Here is a 24,264-nt window from a genome sequence, read left to right as displayed (position 1 = left end):
TTATTTATTATTATTTTTTAAAGATTTATTTATTTGAGACAGAGAGACGGGGCAAGTGCATGCAGGGAGGAGGGGCAGAGGGAGGGGGGAGAGAGTCTTAAGTAGACCCTGAGATCATGCTCTGAATGTGACGGTCTGTGCCACCCAGGTGCCCCTGGACCGAAGAACATTTCTCACGTGGTTGACCGGCTGCATGTGGGGGAGAGGGGATGTGAGGGTGGCCACCAGCCATGTCTGGGGACATACTCTATGGACCTTGGGGAGCCCTAGGTTCTTATCCCTCCCACAGGGGCTGGGGGCTGCTGGTTTTCCTCCTTTGGCCCCAAGCACTGTTTTCTGTGGGCCTCCTGTCCCTGCTGGAGAGCCACGCTTGTCCTGCTCTGCCAGACCGATCCCCTTCTGTCCATCCCTTCCCCAGGAGGCCTATAATGCGGTTGTACGCTACTTTGGCGAGAGTCCCAAGACCACACCCCCTTCTGTATTCTTCCCAGTGTTCGTCCGATTCATTCGTTCTTACAAGGTGAGCGGAATAGAGGCTTTTACAAAGGAATCTAGTGGAGGGAAAACTGGTAGGGGGAGGGAGGACTGGGCTCCAGGTCTAGGCCTTTTCTGTCTCCTCCTTGGAGTCCTGGGAGGGAGCAATGGAAGCTGGCCACAGGCCTCTCAGCTGTGAACTGGTGGGCAGGGTGGGGGCCCAGGCCCTTCCTGTCATTGTTTGGGGCAGGAAGTGCCCCTCCAGAGGGTGGCCACCTGGGGTTGCTGGTCCCACTGCCACCCATTCTCCACCCTCGGTGGCAGCCCCGCCCCTCACAGCCTGTGTGAGCCTCACCGCCCCACCCCCCAACGGTTCTTAGGAAGCAGAACAAGAGAACGAAGCTAGAAAGAAGCAGGAGGAGGTAATGCGGGAGAAGCAGCTGGCTCAGGAAGCCAAGAAACTGGATGCCAAGGTGGGTGGGACCAAGAGCTGGGGCCTGGAGGAGAGGATTAGGAGGGGTGGAGGGAGAACTCGAGATGGAAAACTGGAGCCCAGAGACCACCCAAAGGGCCCAAGACTGGAGTCTGAAGTGATGGGGAGAGGGGCTTTGGGAAGGGATTCTCAGGCAGTGATTGGGGATGGGCTGCTGTGTACAACCAAGGGCATCCTCAGACTGTATCTTGGGGCAGGAACCAGCCATGGTAGGTAGGGATGACTCCCCTCCCCTTCAATGCTCGGCCCTAGACGCCATCTCAGCGGAACAAGTGGCAACAGCAGGAGCTAATCGCAGAGCTGAGGAGGCGCCAGGCCAAGGAGCATCGGCCTGTTTACGAGGGGAAGGATGGTACCATTGAGGACATCATTACAGGTGGGGCCCTCGTCCCTCCCTCAGGCTTGGCCACTGGGCCTGGCTCCCCAACTTCAACCTCACCCCTTTGGGCCCTCCTCCCACTCCATCCCCACAAGGCCTGACCGCTGTGTCTCTTTCCTGGGCCACAGTGTTGAAGAGTGTCCCTTTCACGGCCCGTACTGCCAAGCGGGGCTCACGCTTCTTCTGCGATGCAGCCCACCATGATGAGTCAAACTGTTAACCCCCAAGGCTGGGGCTCTTGACAGGTACCGGGCACCACAGTTGCCCTCTCTGCATGCCCACCTCCCCGGGCTCCTCCTGGGCCCGCAGACCCCTCCTCCCCTGCATGACTTGGAACTGTCCTCTGGCAGGCTCACGGTGATGGGGGCACGTACTTCTCCACTTGCATGCCCAGTGCTCCGAGAAGCATGGCTTGTCCCCTTGCATGTGCCTTTGGGGAAGTGGTGTCTCCCACTAATGCTGTCCTGGCTTCTACTAAGCGCTGAGGGGTAGGGAGCTTCCACAGGGGGCAGAACCTGGACACCACCTCTCCCTGCTGAGGCCGAGGCTCCCTCCATTCCCAGGCCTGGGTATCTTTTGTGACTTGTGCCACACACCACCCCACCCCCGCCATAAAGACGCTGGCAGCAGCTGTTGCCCAGCGGCAACTGATGTCCCTTGACCGATTTCCTGATACTCAGTCCACCTGGGGGCTCTCCTCAGCTTCTGGCTATCGCCAAGTCTACTTTGTCTCTGCCGCTGCCCAGTGGCCTCTAGTCACCCCGACCTGGTCCTTCGAAGATGCAGAGCCCCGGCAGGCTCCCTGACCATTCCCTCTGGCCTCTCTTAAGGCTTCTCCTTCCTCGGCCTCATGACTGGCTCTTCTTTGACCCTGCCCGTGGGCTGCTCCTCAAGGGTATGTTCTGACAGAGGGTGGGCCTGGCCCAGACTCCTTGCCTGTTCACAGTCCTCCTGTCTTCCCCACAGGCCTTCACCACCAGCCCATCGTCGTTCGCCACCAAGCCAGGAGTGCCGCACCGCCCAGCGGCCCCCCGCGGGCTCCAGGCCCCCACTAAGAACCCCCTGAAGGCAGGAGCACTTCAGCTCTCCAACCTGTGGACCTGGGGCCCTGGAGCTAGCCAAGGGCGCAGTGCAGGGCTGTGCTGCTCTCTGCCCAGCATCCACCCCAGCTCTCAAAGCTGCACGTGCCTGACACCACCGGGGGCCCTGGGTCTCCTGGGGCCTGGCACTTCCCTGGTGCCTCCAGAACTGCACTTCGGCCCCAGGGTCTTCAGCTTCATTTCCCAACTGAAAGGTCACCAAGGGTCAGCTCAGAGCTGGGAAAAGGCATTTCTAGCTTTAGCCTGTATAGGGGCCCACAGCCCCCTTTGTCACTAGGTCAGAGGAACAAGAGGGGAAAGCAGATACCCCTTCTTTTTTTTTCCCCTTCCTTTTTGCAGGCTCATGGTCAGCTGTGGTCTGGAAGTATCCAGACTCGGGGGGCCCCAGGACCCTACAAGACTCAGATCATCTTTTACCAGGAGCAAGGCCCACCTAAGCCTGGTCCCCACCCAGCTGGGCCCTGGTGATAAGGGTAAAGGAGAGATACCGTGCTTACTGCCCTTAGCCCCTTCCACTCTAGGCTGACTCTGTCCTTGTTGCGTGGGCAGAGGGGTAGAGGTTCTCCCGGGGCTGCTAGAGAAAGGGCGCACCATCAGCACCCTCGCCCCCTTTCCACAACTAGGGTATTTTGGCAGGGGACAGGGGCACAGCGGTCTTAGCTGTTTTCTCAGTCTCTTGCAAGTTTGTCCCAGCCCCCGCAGGGGAATACAGGGACCCACTTCTTTCTGTACATGTAGCACCTCCCTTCTCTCATGTACATAAATCCCAGACCTTCCTTCTCCCAACAAAGGCTTGAAGCACCAGGCCTGACTTTGTCTCCTCTTTGCGGGGGGAGTGGAGGCAGGGTGCCTAGGGTGGCCGTTTAGTCTGACCTGAACCACGGGGACAGAAAGGAGGTCACACAGAGCCTGCCATCTCCTTGGGGGAGGTAAGCAGAAGAGCCTGGGGATGGGGCACCAGGCTGGGTGGGCTCCAACCACACAAAGGGAGGCCGGCCTGCCACGAGACACTAGTGCTCTCTGCTGGCCACACGTGCACCTGCCCGGTCCCCAGCATGCCCCAGCAGGATATGGCGAAGAGAGAAGAGCCACTGGCCATGTTATAAATATTATTTAAAAAACAAAAACAAAACAAAACAAAACACACATACACTGGGTCCCGGGGCTGAAGGAAGGAGTGGTGGAGCCCGAGGGCCCAGGCAGGCAGGAGCAGGCACTGATGCTAGAGGCTAAGGACCCCGCCTGTCACCAACCTGTCATTCTTCCCTAGAGGCCCCTTCTCACATTTTCTCTACTGGCACCACCCGCTCCACATGGCATCCCAATCTCTGGTCTGGGGCTGAGGGCAAGGACCGCGCTAGTTGCCTGGGAAGTGGAGGACCCTGGAATACCACGAGCAACCTGGGGAGGTGCCGGCCGTGGCGCATTGGGGGCGGGGCTACTTGAGGAAAAGTGGACACAGACCAGACTAAGAAAGGAGTCTAGTGCAGACAGTGAGGGTGACCGAGGATCCACGGCCTCACACAGACCCGAGGCAGAGCGGCTCGTCGGGTCACTGGTGGTCATCCAGCTGCTGCAGGAGTGTCCGCCGCCGCCTTTCCAGCTCACCCTCGCTCAGCTCACTTTCCGACGTGTCCCAGCCCGTCTGGTGGAGCAAAGTCACAGCTCACCCACAGCCTCCGCCAAGGGCCACGGAGGCCTGTGGAGGGTGCAGACTGGGCTGGGGTCAGGTGCCTGCCTCTCACCTTCTCCTTCTTGATTCCAAAACCTGGGGAGCGGTTAGGGAGTTCTGCCCGCCGCAGCTCCCTGTCCTTGTCCTGTTCTGGTTCTTTCTCATCACTCTCCTTGCCAGCTTTCTCCTCAGGGTCTGTCTCGCTCTCAGGACTGTTCTGTAAGAGCCCAGAGCCCGCCTGCTCAGTTCCTGTGAAGGATAGCCCGGGAGGCGGCTGAAGAGCTCTCTCAGCATAGCAGGGCCCTGAGTAGCAGTCCCTTCTCTACGCACCGACTTGTGTCTTCTCTTCTTAGTTTTCTTTTTTGGTTTCTTGGCTTTCCGAAGGCCATGATCTGGAGATAAAAAATACTCAGTAAGTCCCATGGCCGGGAGGAGGGGGTGCGGCTCATTCTTTAGACAGGGAGCTAGCTGGGGAAGTCTCTGTTGGTCCGGTTTTCCTTCCTTCTCCCGTTTTCTGCCAGGGCAGGGCAGGGAAGTTCTTCCCACTCCGATGGGTACAGACCTCCTGATCCCCTCCACCCCCAGGGCGCTGTCGCCTCTCATCTGAGTCGCCTCTCAACTCCCAATGGCTCACCTGATCCAAGAAGAAGGCGAGAAGATGGGGAGCCCCGTCCTCCAAGGGCAGCACCCCCACTTTCAACCGAATCAAGTGAGGAAGAGGGCTCAGAGCCTGACTCCGAGGGGTTCCGCCTTCTCCGCTTTGGGGGTCGGAGAGATGGCGGGGGCAGCTCCTCCTCTTCTGACTCCGAGCCCTGGGCAGATCAGCACAGACATGTCAGCGTACAGGTTCTCTGGCCTCCAGAAGCCCTCAAGTCTGGGAACTGGGGACAGAGAGGAGGATCCAGGGCCAAAGGAATTTTCAAATCTTGCTCCGAGGGGAGGCAGTTTAGGGAAAAAACAAGCAACGTGGTTCCTATTTCCCCAAGACAATCCAGCCTCCCCCCGCCACTAGCCCCGCATCCCTTCTGCCCACTAACTCACTGAGGGTGAGTGGGAACGCTTCCGATGGTGCTTCTTGCCCTTTCTGCCGTGTTTTCGGCCTTTGGTGTGGAGATGCTGGCATTCAGTCTGGTTGAGGGAGAGGGAGGGGTGAGGAAGGCCCCAGGGTTCGCCACAGGACGCACCCTGAACCCAAAAATCTGGTTTTGCCTCAAATGAGGGCCTCAGGCCTCTCCAGGCCGTCAGACCTCAGGGCAAGGACAGACCCTGGCGGTAGGCGGCCACTGGGGTCTCTGTTGAGCCGGACAGGCTGCTTGTGAGCAGGGCACAGACACAGGGGGTCAGAAGCTCTGCCTCACCTCCAGTACCTGCAGGAACTCGCGGAAGAGCCGGATCCGCTCCGACTCCAGGGTGATCTGCTCAAAGGCTGAGTCGCACACAAAGCGCTCACGGACCTTGAACGGGAGAGCACTGCTGATGAGACCAGCCCCGGGCAGGCACGGACACCGCCAGGAGCACAGGGCAGGGCTGGGGCAGAGGAAGGAAGGGGGCCGAAGCTGGCCGCGAGCTGCGCTATGACTGGGGCGGGCCCCCGGTGGTGGTGAAGCACTGCTGCCCTCAGGACCGAGGGGGTGGTGTCTGGTGCCAGGCTGCAGCCCTGACCTCTTCCCAGGCAGTGCCCAGCTCCAGGGCAGGCACGGCCTGTCTCAGCATGCTTCGGAAGGCAGCTTCCCTGCGCCGCATCCTTCGCGCCTCCTCCTTCTCCCGCTCTCTCTCCCGCGCCTCTGCCTTCTCCAGCAGCTGAGGATGGGAAGGAGGTACAGCAGGGTCACCCGGGGTGGGGGGGGGCCCGGGCCCCACTCAGGCACACTGCAGGACATGGGAAGCTGGGGTCTGGGGGCTTCTGCCGCCACCCACTGAACGGAGCAGGGGGGCTGGGTACAGTCACACCGGGGCAGTGAGTGAGAAGCGACAGAACAAGATGTGGGATGAGTTGGAGACCAGAGCCCTGGCTGCAGCCCCGCCCCACCCGGGCCCTCACACTATTGAAGGTCAGCTTGATGTTGCCCGCGTCCAGCGCAGCAGCCCTCTTGTCAAAGCTTATGACGTGGGCGAAGTCCTCAAAGGCTGTGTTCACCTCCACGCAGAAACCCCGGTCCTGTGTGTGAAGGTGGTGTGTGAAGCAGGGGCCGCCATGGGCCCGAGGCCTGAAGCCAGCCTCCGGGGCAGGCAGAGGGTTGGACTACAGGATGGGATGATCGAGAAGTCCCCCAGCCCCCCGAAGAGACCCACAGGACTCAGATGCACTTCTGAAACCAGGCTGCCCAAGTCCTCACCATCAGACACCTAAGCCTCCCATGCCTACCCTTGGTCTGGATGTCACAGAGAGCGGAGTGGGGCACTGGATCACATGGTGGGGGGCGGGGGGCATGTGCATGTGCCATGTCTGCTGACGGACGCCTGAGCTTCCCACAAGTAATTCTTTGTTCCTTTGGCTTAAGGCTGGGCCCCAGTCAGGCCCTCTTGCTGCTCAGTAACTTCCTTGCATTCTGTCAACATTTGCTGGTCCCATCCTTTGGCTTAGTTCTTGTGTGCTTACTAGGCTGCCAGATACTGTGCTGAGTGCTTCACACACCTTATTTCTTTAAATCCTCAGAATCGAAATTTAAGAATAGGTCCTGGCCGCCTAATTTTATGTGGAAGGAGAAACCAAGGTTTAGAGAAACTTGCACACTTGCCCGCGGTCTCACAGCTAACTGGTGGTTGACTGAGAATTCTACCCCAGGTCCTAACACCAAAGCCATGGTTTGAAGCAGTACACCCACGCAGATCCCTCAGTCCTCCAGGGAATTTAATGGAGTTGCATCAGGTGTGCAACTCCAGAACACTTAAAAATACCTCCCCTTCTCAAAGCACGTTGGGCCTGGCTCTGAGCTGCTCATCTATGCCTCCCAACACCTCAATCAAGCAGAGGCTTCGGAGAGGTATCTCACTGGGCCCAAGTCGATCTGGAGTTTGAGCCAGTGGGGGCATAGGCCCGGTTCCCTTTCCCTCCCTCCACACAGCATGAACTTGCTCCGGCCTTCCGCCAATGGTGGAGTGTGCTCTTCTTGTCGTCTTCGAGAGCATTTCCTCAACTCACACTCCAGACCTTCTCAAACAGCCCAGTCTCTGTCAGGAGAGTGAAAGAGGCCATCCCACCTCTCTGCTGGCTACTCCCCTCAAGCTCAGACCTCACTTGACTGGGAACAGCCTGTCCACCTTGCTCTCGCCTTCTTCAAACTAACAACTTGTGCTGCTTTCCCTTTGGTGTAAAATCTTTAAATGCAGCACAAAGGAAAACGAATCAACATTTAGTGAGCCTGCTATAAGCCCGGCACTTTACAAATATTAGCACTTCCCACAACCATGTGCGTAAATTATTCCTATTCTACAGATGAGGAAACTGAGGCTCAAATTTGATAGGACTTGCACAGGTCTAAGCCAGGAGTTACCTGACTCTATTCCACCCTCTTTATAGACACTACTTTCCTCGAAGTGCTCATGTGCTCAAGAGGCAACTTCCACGGGCCCCTTCTCAGTCCTCATTTGACTGGTCTTTACACGTGTGCTGCTCCCTTCAACAACCGCCCTCTTGTTTCTCTGACCTCTCTGACTGCCTCTCTTGCCTGCGCTTGCTCACCTGAGAATAGCACTTGGTCTTTTCAATCTACATTGTCCCTAGTGACCTCAGCCCCACTTCCCTCCTGATTTTCAGACCCATAATAGGCTGGATGTTTCACAGAAATTTCAAATTCAGCAGACCCCAAGAGAATTCATTCCCTGTGAGCCACCCCCTCCCCACTCCCATGGATCTCGCAGGCCTAGATCTTCTGGCTTCCAGCTGTTCCGAGTCCAAAGCTCTTGCCATTATCCTATGGGGTGAGAGGTGCCCTCACAGTCTGCCCGGCTATGGATGGCCACAGGGACTCCTGGGCTCATCGGCCTTCTATAAGCAGGAGCCCAAAAGGGGGAGCAGTGGGGGAACTGTGTAAAGAAGCTTCTTTCTCAGGAGATATGGGGAGACAGGACACAGCAAGGATAAGACTTCTGCAGGCCAGTCAGCAGGACCAGCCACTCTGTGGCTAAAATGTAAGCATCCAATAAAATACAGCTCTCCTGGGATTAGATATTTATACTATACACAAATAACCTATTTAAAATGTGGTCTTTGCTGTATTCCTCCCTGCCCCAGGTTACTTTTGAGATTAATTCCCTAAATGGAATTTCTATTCTCTCTCTAGCCCTGTTCCTGCCAAATCCTCAGTAATGGTACCATTGTCCCACCTCCGCCAACTTCAACTCACTTGACTTCTGAGTGACTCCATCCTCCTGATTTTAAAGTTCTCTTTTTTTTTTTACCAGCAGAAACCTTTTTTCCCACAAAAAATCTTACGGAGAACCTCAGTATATAAAGGAAAAGCTGCTATACTTAAAAACAGATGACGGAGCATTAGCTTCCCCCTTTCGTGTCCCAAGGCTCCTCTGAAGAAACTCGGGGGAGGGGGTGGGGGTCTCAGAAAAACACAACTAGAGCACAGCTCTCCTCATCTGTTGTCTCTGCTGCCTCCGCAGAGCTCGTTCACCACCTAGACTGCCTCCCGACTGGCCTCCCTTCTCACCTCCCATACCTCTAACCTGTCCTCCAGAGTCCTGTGCTGCTCTGACTTTCCTACCAAAGGGTCCTAACAGCAGGGGAGAGAGCCTGGGGATGAGTCAGAAGAGGACGGCTCAAGCTCCAGATCTGTTTAAATCACTTGCCACTGTGACTTTTCAGTGTCCTGAGGCTTCAAAAACTGTCCTCCAACTACCTACCCTCTACGGACACAGGCACTCAGTCTGAGGGATGCTACTCTATACTCTTACCCCGTGGCTCTTCCAAGACATCCTCCGACCACAGCATTCCCTGGCTCCCCATTACTTACAAGATAAAAACCCAAACTTCTTATTTTAGCCTTCAAAGTATTTTACATCTAGGGCTCTTCCTTTCAGAGAAACAGGAAGCCACAGGACAATAGGGCACATCTTACCTAATGGTAAGGACTTTTAAAACATTATGTTTATATTAAACAGAGAAGTAATAGGGTATGAAGATGCAACACCTGAATCTGTAAAACAAAATACAGGACTTCAAAGAAATGCTCTGTGTGCAGTGGCCCATTCCTAGCTTTATTCTCGACCCTTCTTGCCCCAGGTACCGAGTTACTGCCCTTGGTAATTAGGTGTAGGTTGGTGGAAAATCCTCCATTTTTCAGATGAGGAAACTGAGGCTCAGAAAGGTTAAATAGTCTGCCGAAGGTCACACAACTAGTAAGTGGTTAAGCTGAACTTGTGTCCCAAGCAGTCTGTCTCCACAGTGCTGCTCCTAACTGCTGGGCGTACTGCCTCCCCAGGGCCTTTGCACGTTCTTCACTTCCACCAAGAAATACGCTTTTTCTTTGTTTTTTCTTTCTGAAACACAAGGCCCTCTTAGTGCAGCAATCCCTTTTCCACCTTTCATGGACATAGACGTTGAGAACTCCCTCTCCAGTCTAAGACAAGCAAGGTGCCTGCTCAGCGGTAAGGGGCAGCTGAACTTGCTGCCACACCAGATAGGTGGCGGAAGCGTGAGGTTAAGGATGGTCTGCCCCTTCTAAAAAGCAGTAGCATCTCAGTCTGAGGCCCTGGAATGCCTTGCAAAACCAGCCCAGTGGTGCTAGATAAGCCATAATTTTAAGAGAACTAAAAGACTCCCGATTTTTCTGTACAATCTCCTAATTTTAAAATGTTAACAACAAAGTTGAAATGTTTCCAGGACACTGTACAGGCCAAAAGGAATATCTGTGGGCCACCAGCTTATGAGGAGCTGTGCCCCTTACTGCTCAGACCTGCCATACCCTCCCCACACCCTTGCCTCTGCTCCTGTAATACCCCATACCCAGGACTGTCAGCCTCTTCCACCTGCTCGTTCTTAAAGGCATAGTACAAAGTGTCAATTCTATCAATTCTCGTCTCTAATAGCACTTGCCCCTCTCTAAAACAGGTTTCATGTTTATCCTCCTATTAGGCCATGAGCTCTTAATGGCAGAAACCGCATCTTTCTTATTTGTGTGTTCCCAGTGCAGTCAGGGATCACAGCAGATCTCCGCTGAATGGAGCTACACTGCTTCTGCAAAACAGGACTTAGCAGGGAGTCCTGTCCGGAGAGGCGCCCTGCACCCAATCTGCATCCATCCACAACCCTGGGCCTCCCTCACCTTAAGGATGTCCTTAATGATCTTCTTCTCATCATGGAATCGTGCCTTCAACTCCTCCACATAGAACTTGAACAAGTCCAGAGGGGTGGAGCCTGCGGGGGAGGGAAGGAGGGGGGGCCTGGCAGGCAGCAGCTTCCCGAGGCCTGGGGGAGGGGTCCAGGACAGGGAGTGGGGATGCAGAGAGGCTGGCAGGGCAGGAAGCCAGGCCTGAGAAGGGGAGCCTGGCTGCCTTACCCGGCTGGCCCAGCATGTTGGCAAAGCGGACATCAGTGCTGACCGCTGGGTACAGCTCCATCCAGGTGGACATAGAGTGCAGCTGCCCTGTCTCGTGCAGCTCATCCAGGAAGGTCTGAGTGGGGAGAGGCCAATTATAGGGAGAGGAAAACACGGAGAGCGGCAGAGGCAGAGACTAGGAAGGAAAAGAGGGGATGGGAGGGAAAGGCCGGGACAATCCCGCCTGAGGAAATGCAGGCGAAGGAGGCAGAGATGAAAAACTACAGATGGCGAGGCAGAGAGCAGTGAAAACGGAGGGAATATAAATACAGAGAGGGACAGACTCAAACATGACAAGCAGCCGGCCTGGAAGGCAGAGAAATAGGAACTTGTCTGCAGCATGTCCTGCCCGGCGTTTGCTCTCAGCTTCCCAAAGTGTTAGGCTAAGGAACCCCCGCTGCCGCCACCTCCAAGCTGAGGGACAATCGAGCTCTGCCTGTCTGGCTCCCCACCAAACAGAAATGAACTTGGACGAGCTGCCAAGCTGTGCCTTTAGGGCGCTCTCTGCTGGCAGTTTCTGGGTGGTGCATACATCCAGTCTCCCTAGAGGAGCATGGTCCCCAGTGGAAGGGACAGCAGAAGCAGAGCGGCCTCGTGGAGGTGGCACAGGACCAGGCGGAGATGAAACAACAGGCCTAGCCAAGAGGAGGCAGGGCACGAGCGAAGAGATTATGGGCCCTGACGGAGCTGAGCACCTAACCAGCAGGTGGCAAAGATACCTGGAAGGCCTCCCGGTTCTTGCGTTGCTGACGCCGCTCCCGAAGGCGGGCCCGCTCCCGCTCCTCCTCCTCCTCCCTCTCCAAAGCTCGGATGTGCTCCTCAAAGCAGATCAGTGCATCTTCCTTGTCCATGTCTAAGCACAGAAAGGAGGCTCAGCAGGTGCTGCAGGAGGGGGACACCCTCACCGACCCAAGCACCCACCCCTCTACCCTGTGTTTAAGGGTGCTGCCTTAGTAGGTGCCGGGATCACCCCGGGTGGTGGGGCAAGGGAGCAGAAGCCTCTGTGGGAGAGGAGACTGGAATGGTGGTTCTGGAGGATAGTTCATTAATACATGAGAACAAAACTAGCAAGTATTCAGCTCTTGTGAATTCAGTTACTGGAAAGAATCGTATGAAACCAGCAATCTCGGGATCTGAGGTTTTATGCTTTACAGAACTGGGAATTGATCAGGCTTTGACGAAAGTTCAGAAGGTCAATTTCTGACATTGCCAATAACTGCAGGCCAACAAGAGCTCATCATGACAACACATGACCAGTGGAGGTCCCTGGCACCAAGACAATTTAAGACCATATTCACAGGAGTTGGAAAAATTATCCTCTCCCGGTCCTCTGTTGCCTATCCTAGAGCTCTTCCTCCAAGGACACACAATGTCCAGGTCAAAAGTGGACCCCAGAGGGAGAGGAAGGGTGTCCCAGCATTCCAGCATCTCTAGACTCTGGAGAGATACAGGGACGGAGTGAATGCAGAGGACCCCAGACATCCACAAGGACAGTAAGTGCAGGGGAGCAGTAGGAGGCAGGCCCTGGGCTCCCAGGTCAGTGAGTAAAAGGGAAGGAATGGGCAGGAGTGGAGACCCAGGCTTACTCTGCAGCTGGTGGTCCTGAGCAAAGCTGGGGTTATCCATGAGGTACTGCTGGGCCTGGGACCATGTAGTTTGGAAGTTGACACTACTCATCCCATCCAGGATGCTCTTCAGGGCCTGGATGTTGCGGCGCCGGAGCTGCTTGGCCTGTTCCTGGGGAGCCACAGGGTCAGGGTCAGGGTGAGGTAGGGCAGATTGGAGCTACTCAGGTGGGCCTGCGCAGAGGAGCATTTGGGGAAAAGCAGGCAGCTAGGGAACCCTAGGAAGGCCAGACTCAAGACTTTCCTGTCCCCAGAAAGGGGAAGGAGCACGGGTTACAGACCAACCCCTCACAGATGCCCTCCTGCCCTCCCACACCGAGGTTGTAGGCCCTGAGCTCCGAGCAGAAGCGGGGGGCGTGCAAGTGCCACACTAGCTTCCAAGGAAGGAGCTGAGACCCTGGGGCAGCAGAGAAATGAATGGCCAGGCTCCACAAGGACACAAAGACACGAAAAGCCTGAGGACAGACTGACGGATCCAGCCAGTGACTGTTACCTTCTCCTTCTTGGCCAGGAAGAAGAGGACATCATCATAAACCTCTTTTCGATCCCTCTCAGGGACCACAGCCCACACCTCCAGCTCCCCAAAGGTCTGTTCTGCCCGCCTGTGGAGCATATGGGTCATGGGCGGGCGGGCAGGCAGGGGACAGAGACCCTGGGCCCGTGTGTTCTCAGGGTTCCCAGACCCCACCCCATCCCGGCCCCCTGACCGGTAGCGGGTGGTAGAGGTCATGCGTTCGTGCTGCTCCAGGAAATGCTGCAAGGTCTGCTTGGCCTCCTTGGCCCTTAGCCGGGCCTCTTCCTTCTCCTCCTTCTCCCGCTGCGCCTTGTAGGCATTGAATGCCTGCTTTTTCTCACTCAGTTTGGGCAAGGCACTGGGGTGGAGAGGGTGGGAGTTGGGGGGGAGGGATAGAGGAGTCACCCTGCACAGCCCACCAAGCAGGGTCACGGCACACAGAACTGAGTGAGGGGTCCATGCATGGGAACAGCAGGCTGCAGGGAGGCAAGACGGGTCTCTGGGATGAGGGGAAGGATGGGAGGCAGTGAGGGGAAGACAGGGCTCCAAGACACTAACACCGAGCCCTTTTGCTCTGGGGTTGGTTCTCAAGGTGCATTCAGGCCTCCGCCCTATCCAGCCCCCTTACCCCAATTAATTCAATTCGAATCAATTCAATTCAACAAGCATTTATTGAATGTCTCATATCAGATACCTTTCCCCTCCTCCTCCCGGAGGCCCTCCAGCTTCTTTTCCTTGCGCCCTTGCCCTTCTATCACTCTAACTCGGGCCCCCTTGGGGCCAGAGTGTTGAGCTGGGGCTTCTCAGGGAGGCCCTGGCCCAGCTGCTCACACACAGTCTGGAGGGCCTGGCTCCCTCTGCCCAGGCCTACCTGTAACGGGGGTCGGTGACCACCATCTTCATGGCCTGTTCCCACGAGGCATTGGAGGGGACAGCCTAGAATGGAGCAGGCAGGGGTCATGGGGCCTGCCCACCTCCAGCCCCCTCCAGGCCTACCCTGGGAGCCCCACCCCGCACCTTGTCCCTCAGCAGCTCCTTGAAGGCCTGCTTTGCCTTCTCCCGGTTGCTCCAACTGAGGCCAGACCTCTCTGGTTCTGGCTTTGATTCCTCTTCCTCCTGCTGTGGCGGCTGATGCTGTCCAGCAGCACTGGGGGGCAAAGGGGACTCAGCCACAGCATCTCCCAGGTCCCCCAGCTTTCAGTGCCTATGTGGTCAGGAATATAGCCTGGCTCCCCAGAGTAGCCCCCTTCTGCCCTCCAGAGGCTATGCCCAGATCTTCACACCCTTCCCAAGAGGCCTGGCAGAAGTCAAGGGTTGAACAGGCAGGGAGCCTGAAGCCAGCATCTGGAATGCCTCAGAGGGGCAGCCCTCACCTGCTGGGGCCCTCCTCCGGCTGCTGTAGAAAACCCTGCTCCACAGGCTGGGTGGCCTCTGACATATCACAATCTTCACTCCCACCTGGCTCTGGCTCTAGAAGGCCCAGGGGCACAGGGGTGGGACCAGGCGGCCCAGGTGGGGGCTCAGGCTGGGGCTGAGGTGGCTGCGGCTGCAAGATCTGGGGCTGCTGCGGCTGTTTCCTGCAGGTGGGCCGGAAGAGCAGTGTCCAGGAGCGGAGCAGAGAGTGGGACAGTCAGGGACCAGCTGGTCTCTCTGTCCTGAGAAGGACTGGGGCCAGAGTGGACCACTCCACATACAGACTGAGAGCTGGCTCTTCCACGGAGTGGCGACCACAGACAGAGGGTCCACTCCCACCCCTCTGCTGGCCCCACGTACAGGGGGATAGGTGGGCAAGTCACTCACCCTGCAGCCTCTTGTTTGACTAGAGCTGCAATGGGAAAAAGATAACATGGTCACAGGGTGGCAAGGGCCACCACCCCAGAACCGTAGCCCGGGTCCCACCCCCTCCTCACCCTCCAGGTCATCCAAGTCCTTGGGCCGGGTCCAGCGAGACTCCTTACTCTGGTTGTTATAGTAGTAAGGTTTGCCCGTGTCTGACTTGTACTCTTTCCAGGGGCACTGGGACAGCAGCAACTGCAAGAGGATGGGTCAGAGGACATCAGTGGGCTGGGCATGCCCCCTAGTGGAGGCACAGTTGGGGGAGCAAAGAGGATCCTGTGAGCAGGGAGTTTTTAGCTATCATCTGGCCTGGCTCAACATGGGGGAAGACAGACTTCCTGAGATCCTAGGGAGGCTGGGGCAATGGTCAAGGATCTTGGGATCAGAGGAACCATGTGTATAGTTAAAGACTTGGGGAGGCCAAGGACTTGAAGGGTCAGGGAAGCTGAAAGGAAGGGCCAAACAGCCCTGTTTAGGACCTCTGCCTTGGACTTGAGAGCGCTGGGCTTCTCCCACACAGACTGCTTGTCGTCAGCATTGTAGTAGTAGACACGTCCGTCAGGAGCCACATGCTCACTCCACAGGGCCCTCTGGGAGGGGAGGGGGCAAAGAATGGTGGTCAAGGCCCCGTCCCCAAAGCTTCTCCTCCTTACCCCAAAGATTTAACCATCAGCTTCCCCAACTTTCAGCTTTTCTACCCAGAGACCCCTGAGCTGGAAGAACTCACCGGAGGGCCTGTACCAGCCACAGCAGCTAGGAAAAAAAAAGCCAAGGGAAATGTTAAGTCCTTGCCCCAACCCCCATTTTATCCCACCTATTCCTCCCCTACTCCATCCCCAATAAATATCCCCTGGTCCCATCAACATCCCAGGCTCCCTGGCATCCCAACAGGCATGATCCAGGGTGGGCTCTAGTCCATGGTCCCCTCTCCCCTGTACCCCCCAACCTCCGAGCCTGGGGGGAGCAGACCCCCAGAAGACTCACAGCTGGCTGTGTCCGCACCCGGAGCCGTCTGCCGAAGAAAGAGGAGGGGGAAGGGTTGGGGCCAAGCCCAGCGGCCCCCAGGACCCAGGCCATGGGGGATGAAGAAGCAGGCCAGGCCAGGATCCATGTGTCCTGCTCCCAGGGACCTCTGCCCCCTAATAGGCAACCCCCACCCTCTGGGGCCGCGGCTGTAGGATCCTAAGGGGAATCGCACAGCAGCTGTTCTTGGTTTTCCTCAAGTGAGAGTATTTTGTCGAGTCCACCTCCGAGGCCCCTCTTCCACAGCAGATGCCAACTGCTACATCCTACCGAGACTCTACTACACTGAGCAATGGCACCAGAAGGTTCGGTGAGATCCCCAGGTGCTGCTGCTTCTACCAGAGACAGAGAAGATGTGAGGGGGGACTGTATTCAAGTGTCTGCAGTGCCAGCTCTGTGAGGGCAAGCAGTGTCAGCCATGAATGTGTTCCTTCAGGGAGCCGGGCCCAATAAAGAGGACAAGAGAGTAACATGCCTTTGGGGGTGAGTGAGAAACTACAAGAGCAGAGTACGTGGCCAGAGAGGAGGACCTGAGTGTGGGGAGTGCTGCTGAGACCAGGACGGAACCAAAGAGAAGAAGGAAAGGATGGAGGCCGCATCCCTGTCCTCCGAATCAGACCCGCAGGGCCTACTTCCTGCTGGCCCCCCTCGTGCTTACCGCTGCAGTGACAGGCACCGCTGGCATCAGCATTCCTGGCATCATGGGAGGTACCATTCCTGGTATCTGGGGACACAAAGAAGATAAAAAACAACTACCAAGGTGAGGGCAGGCAGAGGCAAGGCAGGTTCCTGAGAGATACCCTTTGGGGCCATGACCTTCACATGGTCCCCCGCCCCACCTTAGACAATCTCTAGGTTCTAGGCTCTCAGCCCCACCAGAGAGTTTCCTCCCATCACTCAGTGGACAAATCCACATCGGCCTGGCCAAAGCTCCCTCCCTTCTCTCCCTACTTCCTGAAGTCCAGATGCCCTTTCTCCCCTCCACCCCCAGCAAGACTCATGGGGTCTTCTGAGGCACTGGGGCAGGAGGGAGGATTACCTGCGTGAGTGGTGGTGGCGCCCCCATTGGTGGAAGCATTGGGGGCAGGATGCCAGGCGGCATCGGGGGGATGGCTGGTGGTCTCTGACTCATGGGGGGTAGTCCCATCGGAGGAAAGGGTGGGGGAATTCCTGGAGGGGGCATCTGGAAGTGAGGAAAGGAAGGGACACTGAGCAGCGAAGACCCCACCTTGGACCGGTCAGGGAACATCCGCTTGTCCTCCCCACTTCTCAACTCCCCGCACCGCCTGGCTCTGAGGCAATTCCAAGGCTTTAGCTTAAGAAGCACAAAGCATGAAACTGCCTGCTCCCCACCACTGAAAAAGACTGAAAACTGGGGGAAGGGGGGAGTCTTCTGGGTCTAAGAGGCAAGCACCACAGCTTCTTCAGAGGTAGGGAAGGGAGAGGGGAAACGTCTAACTGCCACCAGACCGTGGCTGGAAGGCTCCATCCCTTGAGCAACTCTCCCCAAAGAGGCCTCTCAGAGGCAGGATTCCAGGTCCCCAGACCCCCCAGTCCCCTGCCTCCCATCCCTTTTTCTCCAGCTCAATGACCACCAGCTGCTACTTCAGCCTGACTTCAGTGGCACGTTGAAAGAACAGAGAAGGAGTAGTGAAAGAGAAAGGCAGCCCCACCATGCGCTTACACTAACAGGGTCTCTTCCCTTCCACTTCTCTTACCCCAGCCCCAGTGTGTCCCAAGGACAAAAAGACAAAGGGGGAGCTGTCAACTGGACGGACAGGGAGCTTGACAGCAGCTCCTCCCACCCCCATGCCCAAGCAACACCACCCCTTTTCCAAGGGTGGTAGAGAAAGCAGGACACAAAACCGAGCTGGCAATGCAGCAGTGCTAGGGACCGGGGAGATGGGGGTGCAGGCTGGAAAAGCCAAGCCCAGGGGAAGACATAAAACTTACGAAGGGTGGTGGCATCATGGGGGGCCCCGGTGGGAAGGGGGCAGGCGCTGCTGGGGGCCGGGGACCAGAATCGGGAACCGACTGTTGAGGGAGAGAAAAGTCATAGGACCCAGGATGGGCAAAGAGATGGGCTTTTGCAAAAGGGAAGCAAAGCGATGAGGATGAAAAAGGAGCACAAAGTTCAGAGGAAGGATCTCCTGGCCTGGTTTCCTGCCCACACCCAGCTCTGAGCCCTGGCTAAGTCTGCTCTCTTCTACCAGCCAAGAGCCAGGCTGCCAGTCCCCTTCTACGTGGTCTTTATCGCACCAGAGCCCCAGAACAGATGAGGGCGACTGGACTATAGGCCCAGTGTGGCTTTTCCCAAGGCTTTGCATCCATTCTCCTATCTGTGGACAAGGCTGGGCCTCCCTCAAGCCTTAAGCAGAGGTCTCTCATTCCCAAAGTAGCCAGGGAGGAAGTGACCTCCTTTCCCATCCCCCTACCTGAATTCACCATTAGAGTCAACCCCAAAGCCCTCTAAGCCCAAACAATCACACCTTAAGCTCTAGCTTCCCTCTCTCTTCACTGCGGGCGCCCCCCAACTGGCCTCATCTTTACTCCCTTGCTCACTCTGACACCTCCCACTCCCCATCACCTACTTCTCAGCAGCTCTACCCCTTTCCCCTACAGATCCCGACCTCCTCTCCTTGTGGCTGAGACTTTGAACAGTCTAGTCTCCGTGCCCTATGCCTACTAGCCACCACATCCCATCTTGCAGTTGTTGCCTTAAATACCACGTGCTCCCAAGAGCCTTCCTGACCACTGAATTTATTCTCTATCTGATGCCCTTCTTAGTTTCCTGGTGTATACAGTTTCGTAATTATTACGTTTCCCCTTACATGTGTAACAACATTCCATGAGGACAGGGATGTGTCGGACTTGTTGAAAGCTGGACTCCTGGTACCTGCCTCAGTGTCTGGCACATAATGGGTACTCAATAAATACTGAATGAATGCAAGAAGGGACAAAGAAAGGACCAAACACTCCCAATTCTAACACCTCATCTATTAAATATTGCCAAATTCATTCCATAGATATGGTCAGAATGATGCATATACAACGTTTCCAGCCCAGCATTATTCGTAAACAGAAGACTGGCATCAGCCTATACACCTGTCACTAACTATGAAATTTACACAAACATAAAGTGGAATACTATGCAGTCATAAAAAAAGAATGAAGCCATTCATGGTCTTGATAGGAACAATCTCTAAGATCCATTAACAAGTGGAAAAAAATGCAAAGTGCGGCAAAGTGTGATCATTTGTACGAAAACCGGAGAGAAAAGAGGACATACAAGAAAGAAATCAGTAGAAGGGAGTCAGAGGTGGGAAAGGAACCTTCTCGCTGTACATATGCCCTTTTGTAACTTTTGAATATGCATCCATGTGACAATATTACCTACTTAAAAAAAAAATCTTTTTAAGTAAACTGAGGCTTCGAGATGCAGCTAAAAGGCCCTATCCTTCCTCCTTTCGCTTGATGGTTAGAGGGTATCAGGGAGGAGTTCTAGGGAAAAGTGGTAGCTGGCTGAGGAGGAGACACCCCACTGATGCCCAACTTCCCTATCTCCCCAGTGACCCCCTGCACTGAGAAGGCTTGGCACTGAAAGATGCTTTCTAATCTCTACCTCCCGTAGTATCTGTCCTGCCTCTGTTCCCACACATCTTGTCCTAAGGAGAAAAGGGTAAGCCACACTATTCCACCCAGAATCACCTTTCTCAGGGTTGAACTGCTCCAGTCCTGTATTCAGACCTGCCTCAGCCCAAGACTGTCCTTAGTATGGGACGTCAGAAATTCACCAGTGTGGAAGGAAATCCAATTCTCTGTGCCATGCTTACCCACCTCAAGCTGCCTCAGGGTCCTCTCTGACCTCCCAGATGCTACGTAACCATCTCTGGGTCCTACCAGGTTCCAGAGTTGCCCCTCTGAGGCTGGCACCACAGTCCATACAGCTAAGATAGAAACTGGTGAGTCATTCTCCACACCTCCCTCTTGTCAATACGTCACTGAGTCCTGCTAATTGTACCTTGTACACATTTCTTGAATCCGTCCACCCCTCTCTCGTTTTCATTTGACCTTCTGTAGTAGTCTCCCCACATCCACAACAAGCTCATCAAAATGCACCTCAGATCATGTTACTCCCTGCTTAAAATTCTTCAATGGCTCCCACTGTTCTTACGGTAGAGAACAAAACTCGTCCCCAAGGCCTGGAAGGCTGTGGGCGGTCTGCTTCTCAACTGCCTTGCCAGCTTCATCCATGTTGAGTTCCTGAGTGTGTGCTCTGGCCACACTCACCATCTCTCAGTTCTCCCACTTCCGGCTTTCATCTCTGCCTGCCACAACTTCCTGCCGACCCTATACACCTAGCCTACAGGTCTCACATCTACTAGCCATTACCTCCTTAGGAAAGGCTTCCTCCCAGACCAGTGGTCTAGGTTTAAGCCAGAGCCCTCTTTTACAGGCTCGTGTACCCCGCACCCTTCCCTTTAGCAATTACCCACTGGAAGTTTACAGTTACTCCCATGGTGCTGACTGTCCCATTATTTTACGTGGCCACTAATAAAAAACAAATGCCACCACTTAAACTATGATACTCCAACGATTTTAAGAAGTCTTGACAAGAAATGTTAAAATGTGAGTCTTAGGGTCAATGAAATATCTGCTGCCTCCACCAGATCTTACATTTAAAGGGGCAGGGACTTGGCCTGTTTTGGCTCACCCTGATCTCCTAGCCCCACTGTATTTTCCTCACTGCCCCAGACTGGAACACAGAAGGTAGTATTTATCGACTTGATCGTCTTGGCAGGTCGCACAAAACACAGCCACTGGTAAGGCCTAGGAGTTATTCAGAGAACACAGAATGTCAGAGATGGAGGGGACTCTGGCGACCACCCAAGGGAGTTTCCTTTTTCAGATGAGAAAACTAAGGGAAATTATCAGTCCCAGGCTCCACTGTGGTCAGGGACAGAGCCAGGACTGGGTCCATTCTGCTCTTCAGTCCTACACCCTCAGCACTGTCCTTGCCAAAAGGAAACGCTCTGTTTTTTTCACTCAGCATATTCCCTGCTACCCATGTGGTAAAATCAGCAAAGATCCAAACCCTTCCTTGAGAACTAGTGGTGGCTCCCTATCGCTCACCCTACAGAATCTCACCTAACATTCAAAGCCTTTCAACAGACCTGTCTACTCTTGGCTCAGCCTGACTCAGTGGCTTCCCTCCTCCTCTCTGCACGGCGATTGGTAGGTTACACCGTGTTCCTCTTACTCTACTGTCTCTCACTTTGCTCAAGATGATCCGGTATTCACCCCCTTCAGATTACCTTTGTGATTATCCTCCACACATACACATACTCCTCCCTCCTTGTGTCCCCTCGGCATAAATGCAGCACTACTAGGCACTGATGACACACTACTCTGTGGATGTTTGCTGGGTGTTTCCCACAGGACCACCTGTCTCCCTACTTGGGAGGAGATGTCTCCATACTGGGGGATTATGTTTTCTCCTTTTAAGCCTCCTCTTGAGTGTCTAGTCAGGACCCTGCATACAGGGGGTATAGCTCAGTGGTAGAGCATTTGACTGCAGGACCCTGCATACAAAGTGCTGTGATAGAATGCAGACTCATCCTTAACCTTACTCGATTTTTACATCCCGGAATATCCCAGAACAGGCAAATGTGTGCAGGTTCACCCACGTGCCCATGTACAGTTGTATAAAATTCTCTGGGTAAAGGCGGTCTGTAATGAGATGGACAGCTCGCCAGAGGCTGTCTGTATAGCTGGGGAAAGAAAACTGGAATCAAATACTGGCACGGGAAAACCTAAATAGTAAAAAACTCACTGTATAAGACATTTCTAATTTGGTGTATGTGCCGCTGAAGCAAGCACTGACCATCTTTAACTTGGAATGGAGACCCCTGGCCAGGATCCAGATGCTGGACTGTTTTGGACAGTTCCCGCAGAGGACAGAGCAAAGGAATGAACATAAATTACCATGGAACTTCCGCGGCCCTCCCTTCCCTGAGCTTCCCCTGTGCAGTGTGTATACTTTTCTTCCTGAAACACCCCTGCCCCTCTCTCACTTGCTGCAGTGCCTGGACAAGTGCGGGTCTCATTACACTTTGGGGCGAGACTGAACTCGTGTGACAGAGGGATACAGGAAATGGGCTGAAAGAGCAGATCCTATGTCTTCCCTGGAACAAAAATACATCTGTGGGCTGGAGAGAGATGAAGAAACCATGATCATCTTATCATCATGAGCTCACCTGTTCCAGTGGAAGGACACAAACCCCCCTACCCCTCACCAAAGGTGCAATCAATTCTTCTGAGCTTTTTATCTAAGCTGCAGCTCAGAACTAAAGACTCAGAAGAAAGAATAAAAGGGGAAAAGAACAAGAATGGAGAGACGGAAGAGCAAGGAAAGAGGGAAGAGCTAACAACTAGTATTTATTGAGTGCTTATTATGGGCCAGATATTATGCCACTCATTTAATCCTTGCAACCATCTAAAAGGTTATTATTGTCCCCATTTTATAAATAAAGAAAGTGAGGTTCAGGAGATTAAATAACTTAAGCAAGGTTCCAAAGGATTAAACGGCAGAGGCAGGTTTGGAATCCACGCAGCCTGACCCCAAAGCTTTCAACTACTCCACAAAGCTGTCTCCCAGCTAGGGTGATGGCGCCACAGCTATTTCTCACAAACTGATTCTCCTGTTTTCTTTTCACCCCAATCCACACACTATCCTGAAATCCTCCAGGTGATCCCAAGGATGGTCTGGTCTGACTCATTCCCTAAAGGGATTTGTGTTGGGACAATGAAAGCTGGAAGGCACACTTCTCAGAAAGGTGAGAGAAGGTACCTCTCATCAAAAAGAAAAATAGCATGGAGGCCAAGAGACCAGCTAATTCCCCTGCAGTCAACCCTTACTTGCTGCCCTGCTTCAGCTGCCCCAAACAGTGCCAGGCCCTCCGTTTTCAAGACCATCCTAATCCCCACTCCTCTACACCAGCCATAGTATATTCCTCCCTCTCCCCAAAGATACTGGCTGTCTTACTAGAAAAGAGCTTCCACTGCTTCTCTCTGTCCTGCCATCTCCTCAGAATGAAGACCTCCTTCTGGTCTTCATTTTCTTGGGTTAGGTCTCTACCTCCTCCGCCACTTCCAGAGTTCTTCCATCCCTCCAATAGGATGCCAGAGGCGCTGGCTAGCCTGCTCCAGCCCTGCAGGCTTTGTGCCTACCATCCCCCACATCCCTGGGGATTTTCTGCAGCCCCAGCTGAAGGCCTCGCCTCCACCGTCAGCCTGCTTTCCCTTACTTCCCCATATCCTAGAACCCATTTTCCTGAACTCTCTCCTGAGGAACCACCCCATTTCGAAGCTGGAAAGGATCTGTGGTATTATTCTCATGCATTTTCCTTGTTTGTTTGTTGTTTTTTTTTAAATGGATAGGGCATCTGAGGCCCAAAGAAAGGTAGTGACTTGCCCAAGGTCACACAGAGTTGTTAACACAGTTTGTTGATGGCAGAGCCAGGGCTGGGATCAAGGGTCCTCTGTCTTCTCATTTCTTGGGCTATCCGGGACTAGATGGGGAATGTAGCCTCTCTTTCCTCAGGAGACAATGCCCTCTCCTCACCTCACGACACAATGAGGGGGAAACGAAGGAGGGGGTCTCCAAGTGATTTTATGGGGCGTCCAGGGCTTCCAAAGGAAACAAGCACTGGGTCTGAGGAGGGGCGTGATGCACGCCAAATACCCCACAAGGGGAAATTGGCCTCCCAGCTCTCCCCTTGTCCCTCGGTTCCCACATTCCCGCCCCCTCTCCTTTCCTGACCTTTCTTCACAAACCCACCCTTCTCTTCTCCCCTTCCTCCTCCTCAACCCAGTCCCGCAACTCTCGCTCCCCTCAACCCCCCTCTCCCCCACCCCCGCCATCCTCCATCATGGCCTCCCCGCCCCTTCTCCCCCAAATCCCCGCTCCCCTCCCCCTCCCGGGCTCTCTTCCCTAACCCCTCATGCCCCTCGCCCTCCCCCGGGGTCCCGGGTACCCCCGGCGGCCTCCCCGCCCCCCCGGCCCCGGCCCGGGCCGCCGGGGGCGCTGTGGGACCGCCCCGGGCCCCTCCACCCCCGCGCGGGGACGTTACCATGCCAGAGCCTCCGAGCAGCTGGGCCGGCTCGGCCCACCCGCCAGTAAAAGACGCTCTGATTGGCCGAGCCGCAGCCGGGAAGGCGGGGCCAGTGGGGGGTCGCACCCCTTGGTGGCCGGGGCTCCGGTCGCGCCCGCGGACCAGCCGGGCCCTGCACCGGCCCGGAGCGCCCGGGCCCGGCCCCGCCCCCGGCGCGGACAGCCAGACCCCGCCCCCGCGCCGCCAGGTCCGGGGCCCGCCCACGGGGGGCGGGGCGCGCTGCGGGGCTCTTGACTGGCGGCGGGAGCCGCAGAAGCCTGGCAGCCCCAAGCGGCTAGAGCGCGCTTCGGGGGCCGGCTCCGCGCGTCTGCAGCTCTCTTGCCTTCCCGCCCTTCCCACCGGCCGCCTCCAGACCTGGGACCCCCGCTTTCCCGGCCTTTACGGATCAGCTGGCGCGTCCGCCGCGCATGGGCGCCCGCGCACTCG

General features: G+C 55.4%; 2 protein-coding genes across 9 annotated transcripts in view; one reads left to right on the top strand and one right to left on the bottom strand.

Moving 5' to 3' along the window:
- Nucleotides 1–3,421, top strand: part of FMNL3 (formin like 3) — a 53,952-nt gene extending 50,531 nt beyond the window's left edge. For 3 of the 5 annotated variants that reach the window (XM_046011503.1, XM_046011502.1, XM_046011500.1), the window contains 5 exons: nucleotides 419–520; nucleotides 855–947; nucleotides 1,220–1,343; nucleotides 1,475–1,591; nucleotides 2,313–3,421. In XM_046011503.1, coding sequence (XP_045867459.1) covers nucleotides 419–520; nucleotides 855–947; nucleotides 1,220–1,343; nucleotides 1,475–1,566 — 411 coding nt within the window. In that variant the 3' untranslated portion in view covers nucleotides 1,567–1,591; nucleotides 2,313–3,421. The remainder of the gene's footprint in view (nucleotides 1–418; nucleotides 521–854; nucleotides 948–1,219; nucleotides 1,344–1,474; nucleotides 1,592–2,312) is intronic. The other 2 variants (XM_046011504.1, XM_046011501.1) reach the window with 1 other exon arrangement.
- A 121-nt stretch (nucleotides 3,422–3,542) lies between these two features.
- On the bottom strand, nucleotides 3,543–23,925 carry PRPF40B (pre-mRNA processing factor 40 homolog B). Of its 4 annotated transcripts, none has more exons than XM_046011505.1 (26): nucleotides 23,797–23,925; nucleotides 17,618–17,698; nucleotides 16,704–16,847; nucleotides 16,323–16,388; nucleotides 15,626–15,653; nucleotides 15,369–15,394; nucleotides 15,121–15,231; nucleotides 14,716–14,836; nucleotides 14,606–14,630; nucleotides 14,179–14,382; nucleotides 13,823–13,952; nucleotides 13,677–13,741; nucleotides 12,999–13,163; nucleotides 12,785–12,893; nucleotides 12,253–12,403; nucleotides 11,386–11,519; nucleotides 10,628–10,742; nucleotides 10,394–10,485; nucleotides 6,160–6,276; nucleotides 5,781–5,918; nucleotides 5,477–5,572; nucleotides 5,160–5,246; nucleotides 4,753–4,930; nucleotides 4,449–4,510; nucleotides 4,192–4,335; nucleotides 3,543–4,091 (listed from the first exon to the last, which is right to left on the bottom strand). In XM_046011505.1, the coding sequence occupies exons 1-26, from the start codon at nucleotides 23,797–23,799 to the stop codon at nucleotides 3,999–4,001; spliced, it is 2,685 nt and encodes an 894-aa protein (XP_045867461.1). In that variant the 5' UTR covers nucleotides 23,800–23,925; the 3' UTR covers nucleotides 3,543–3,998. The 4 variants fall into 4 exon arrangements, with proteins under 4 accessions (XP_045867461.1, XP_045867462.1, XP_045867463.1 ...); XM_046011506.1 differs by having other exon boundaries at nucleotides 14,764–14,836; XM_046011507.1 differs by lacking the exon at nucleotides 17,618–17,698 and having other exon boundaries at nucleotides 23,797–23,880.
- Between the last annotated feature and the right edge of the window lie 339 nt (nucleotides 23,926–24,264).

The sequence above is a fragment of the Meles meles genome, chromosome 7 (assembly GCF_922984935.1).
Source record: "Meles meles chromosome 7, mMelMel3.1 paternal haplotype, whole genome shotgun sequence".
NCBI lineage: Eukaryota > Metazoa > Chordata > Mammalia > Carnivora > Mustelidae > Meles > Meles meles.
The sequence above is the reverse complement of the archived record's forward strand: the minus strand, read 5'-3'. Positions and strand labels throughout refer to the sequence as shown.

Bases quoted from the DNA above. Each gene is read 5' to 3' on its own strand.
- PRPF40B (XM_046011505.1), bottom strand. The intron at 10,743-11,385 runs GTATCTTTGCCA...CTCCCCACTCAG, and splicing joins AGAACCGGGAGGCCTTCCAG to ACCTTCCTGGATGAGCTGCA. The intron at 10,486-10,627 runs GTAAGGCAGCCA...CCTCCCCCGCAG, and splicing joins CAACATGCTGGGCCAGCCGG to GCTCCACCCCTCTGGACTTG.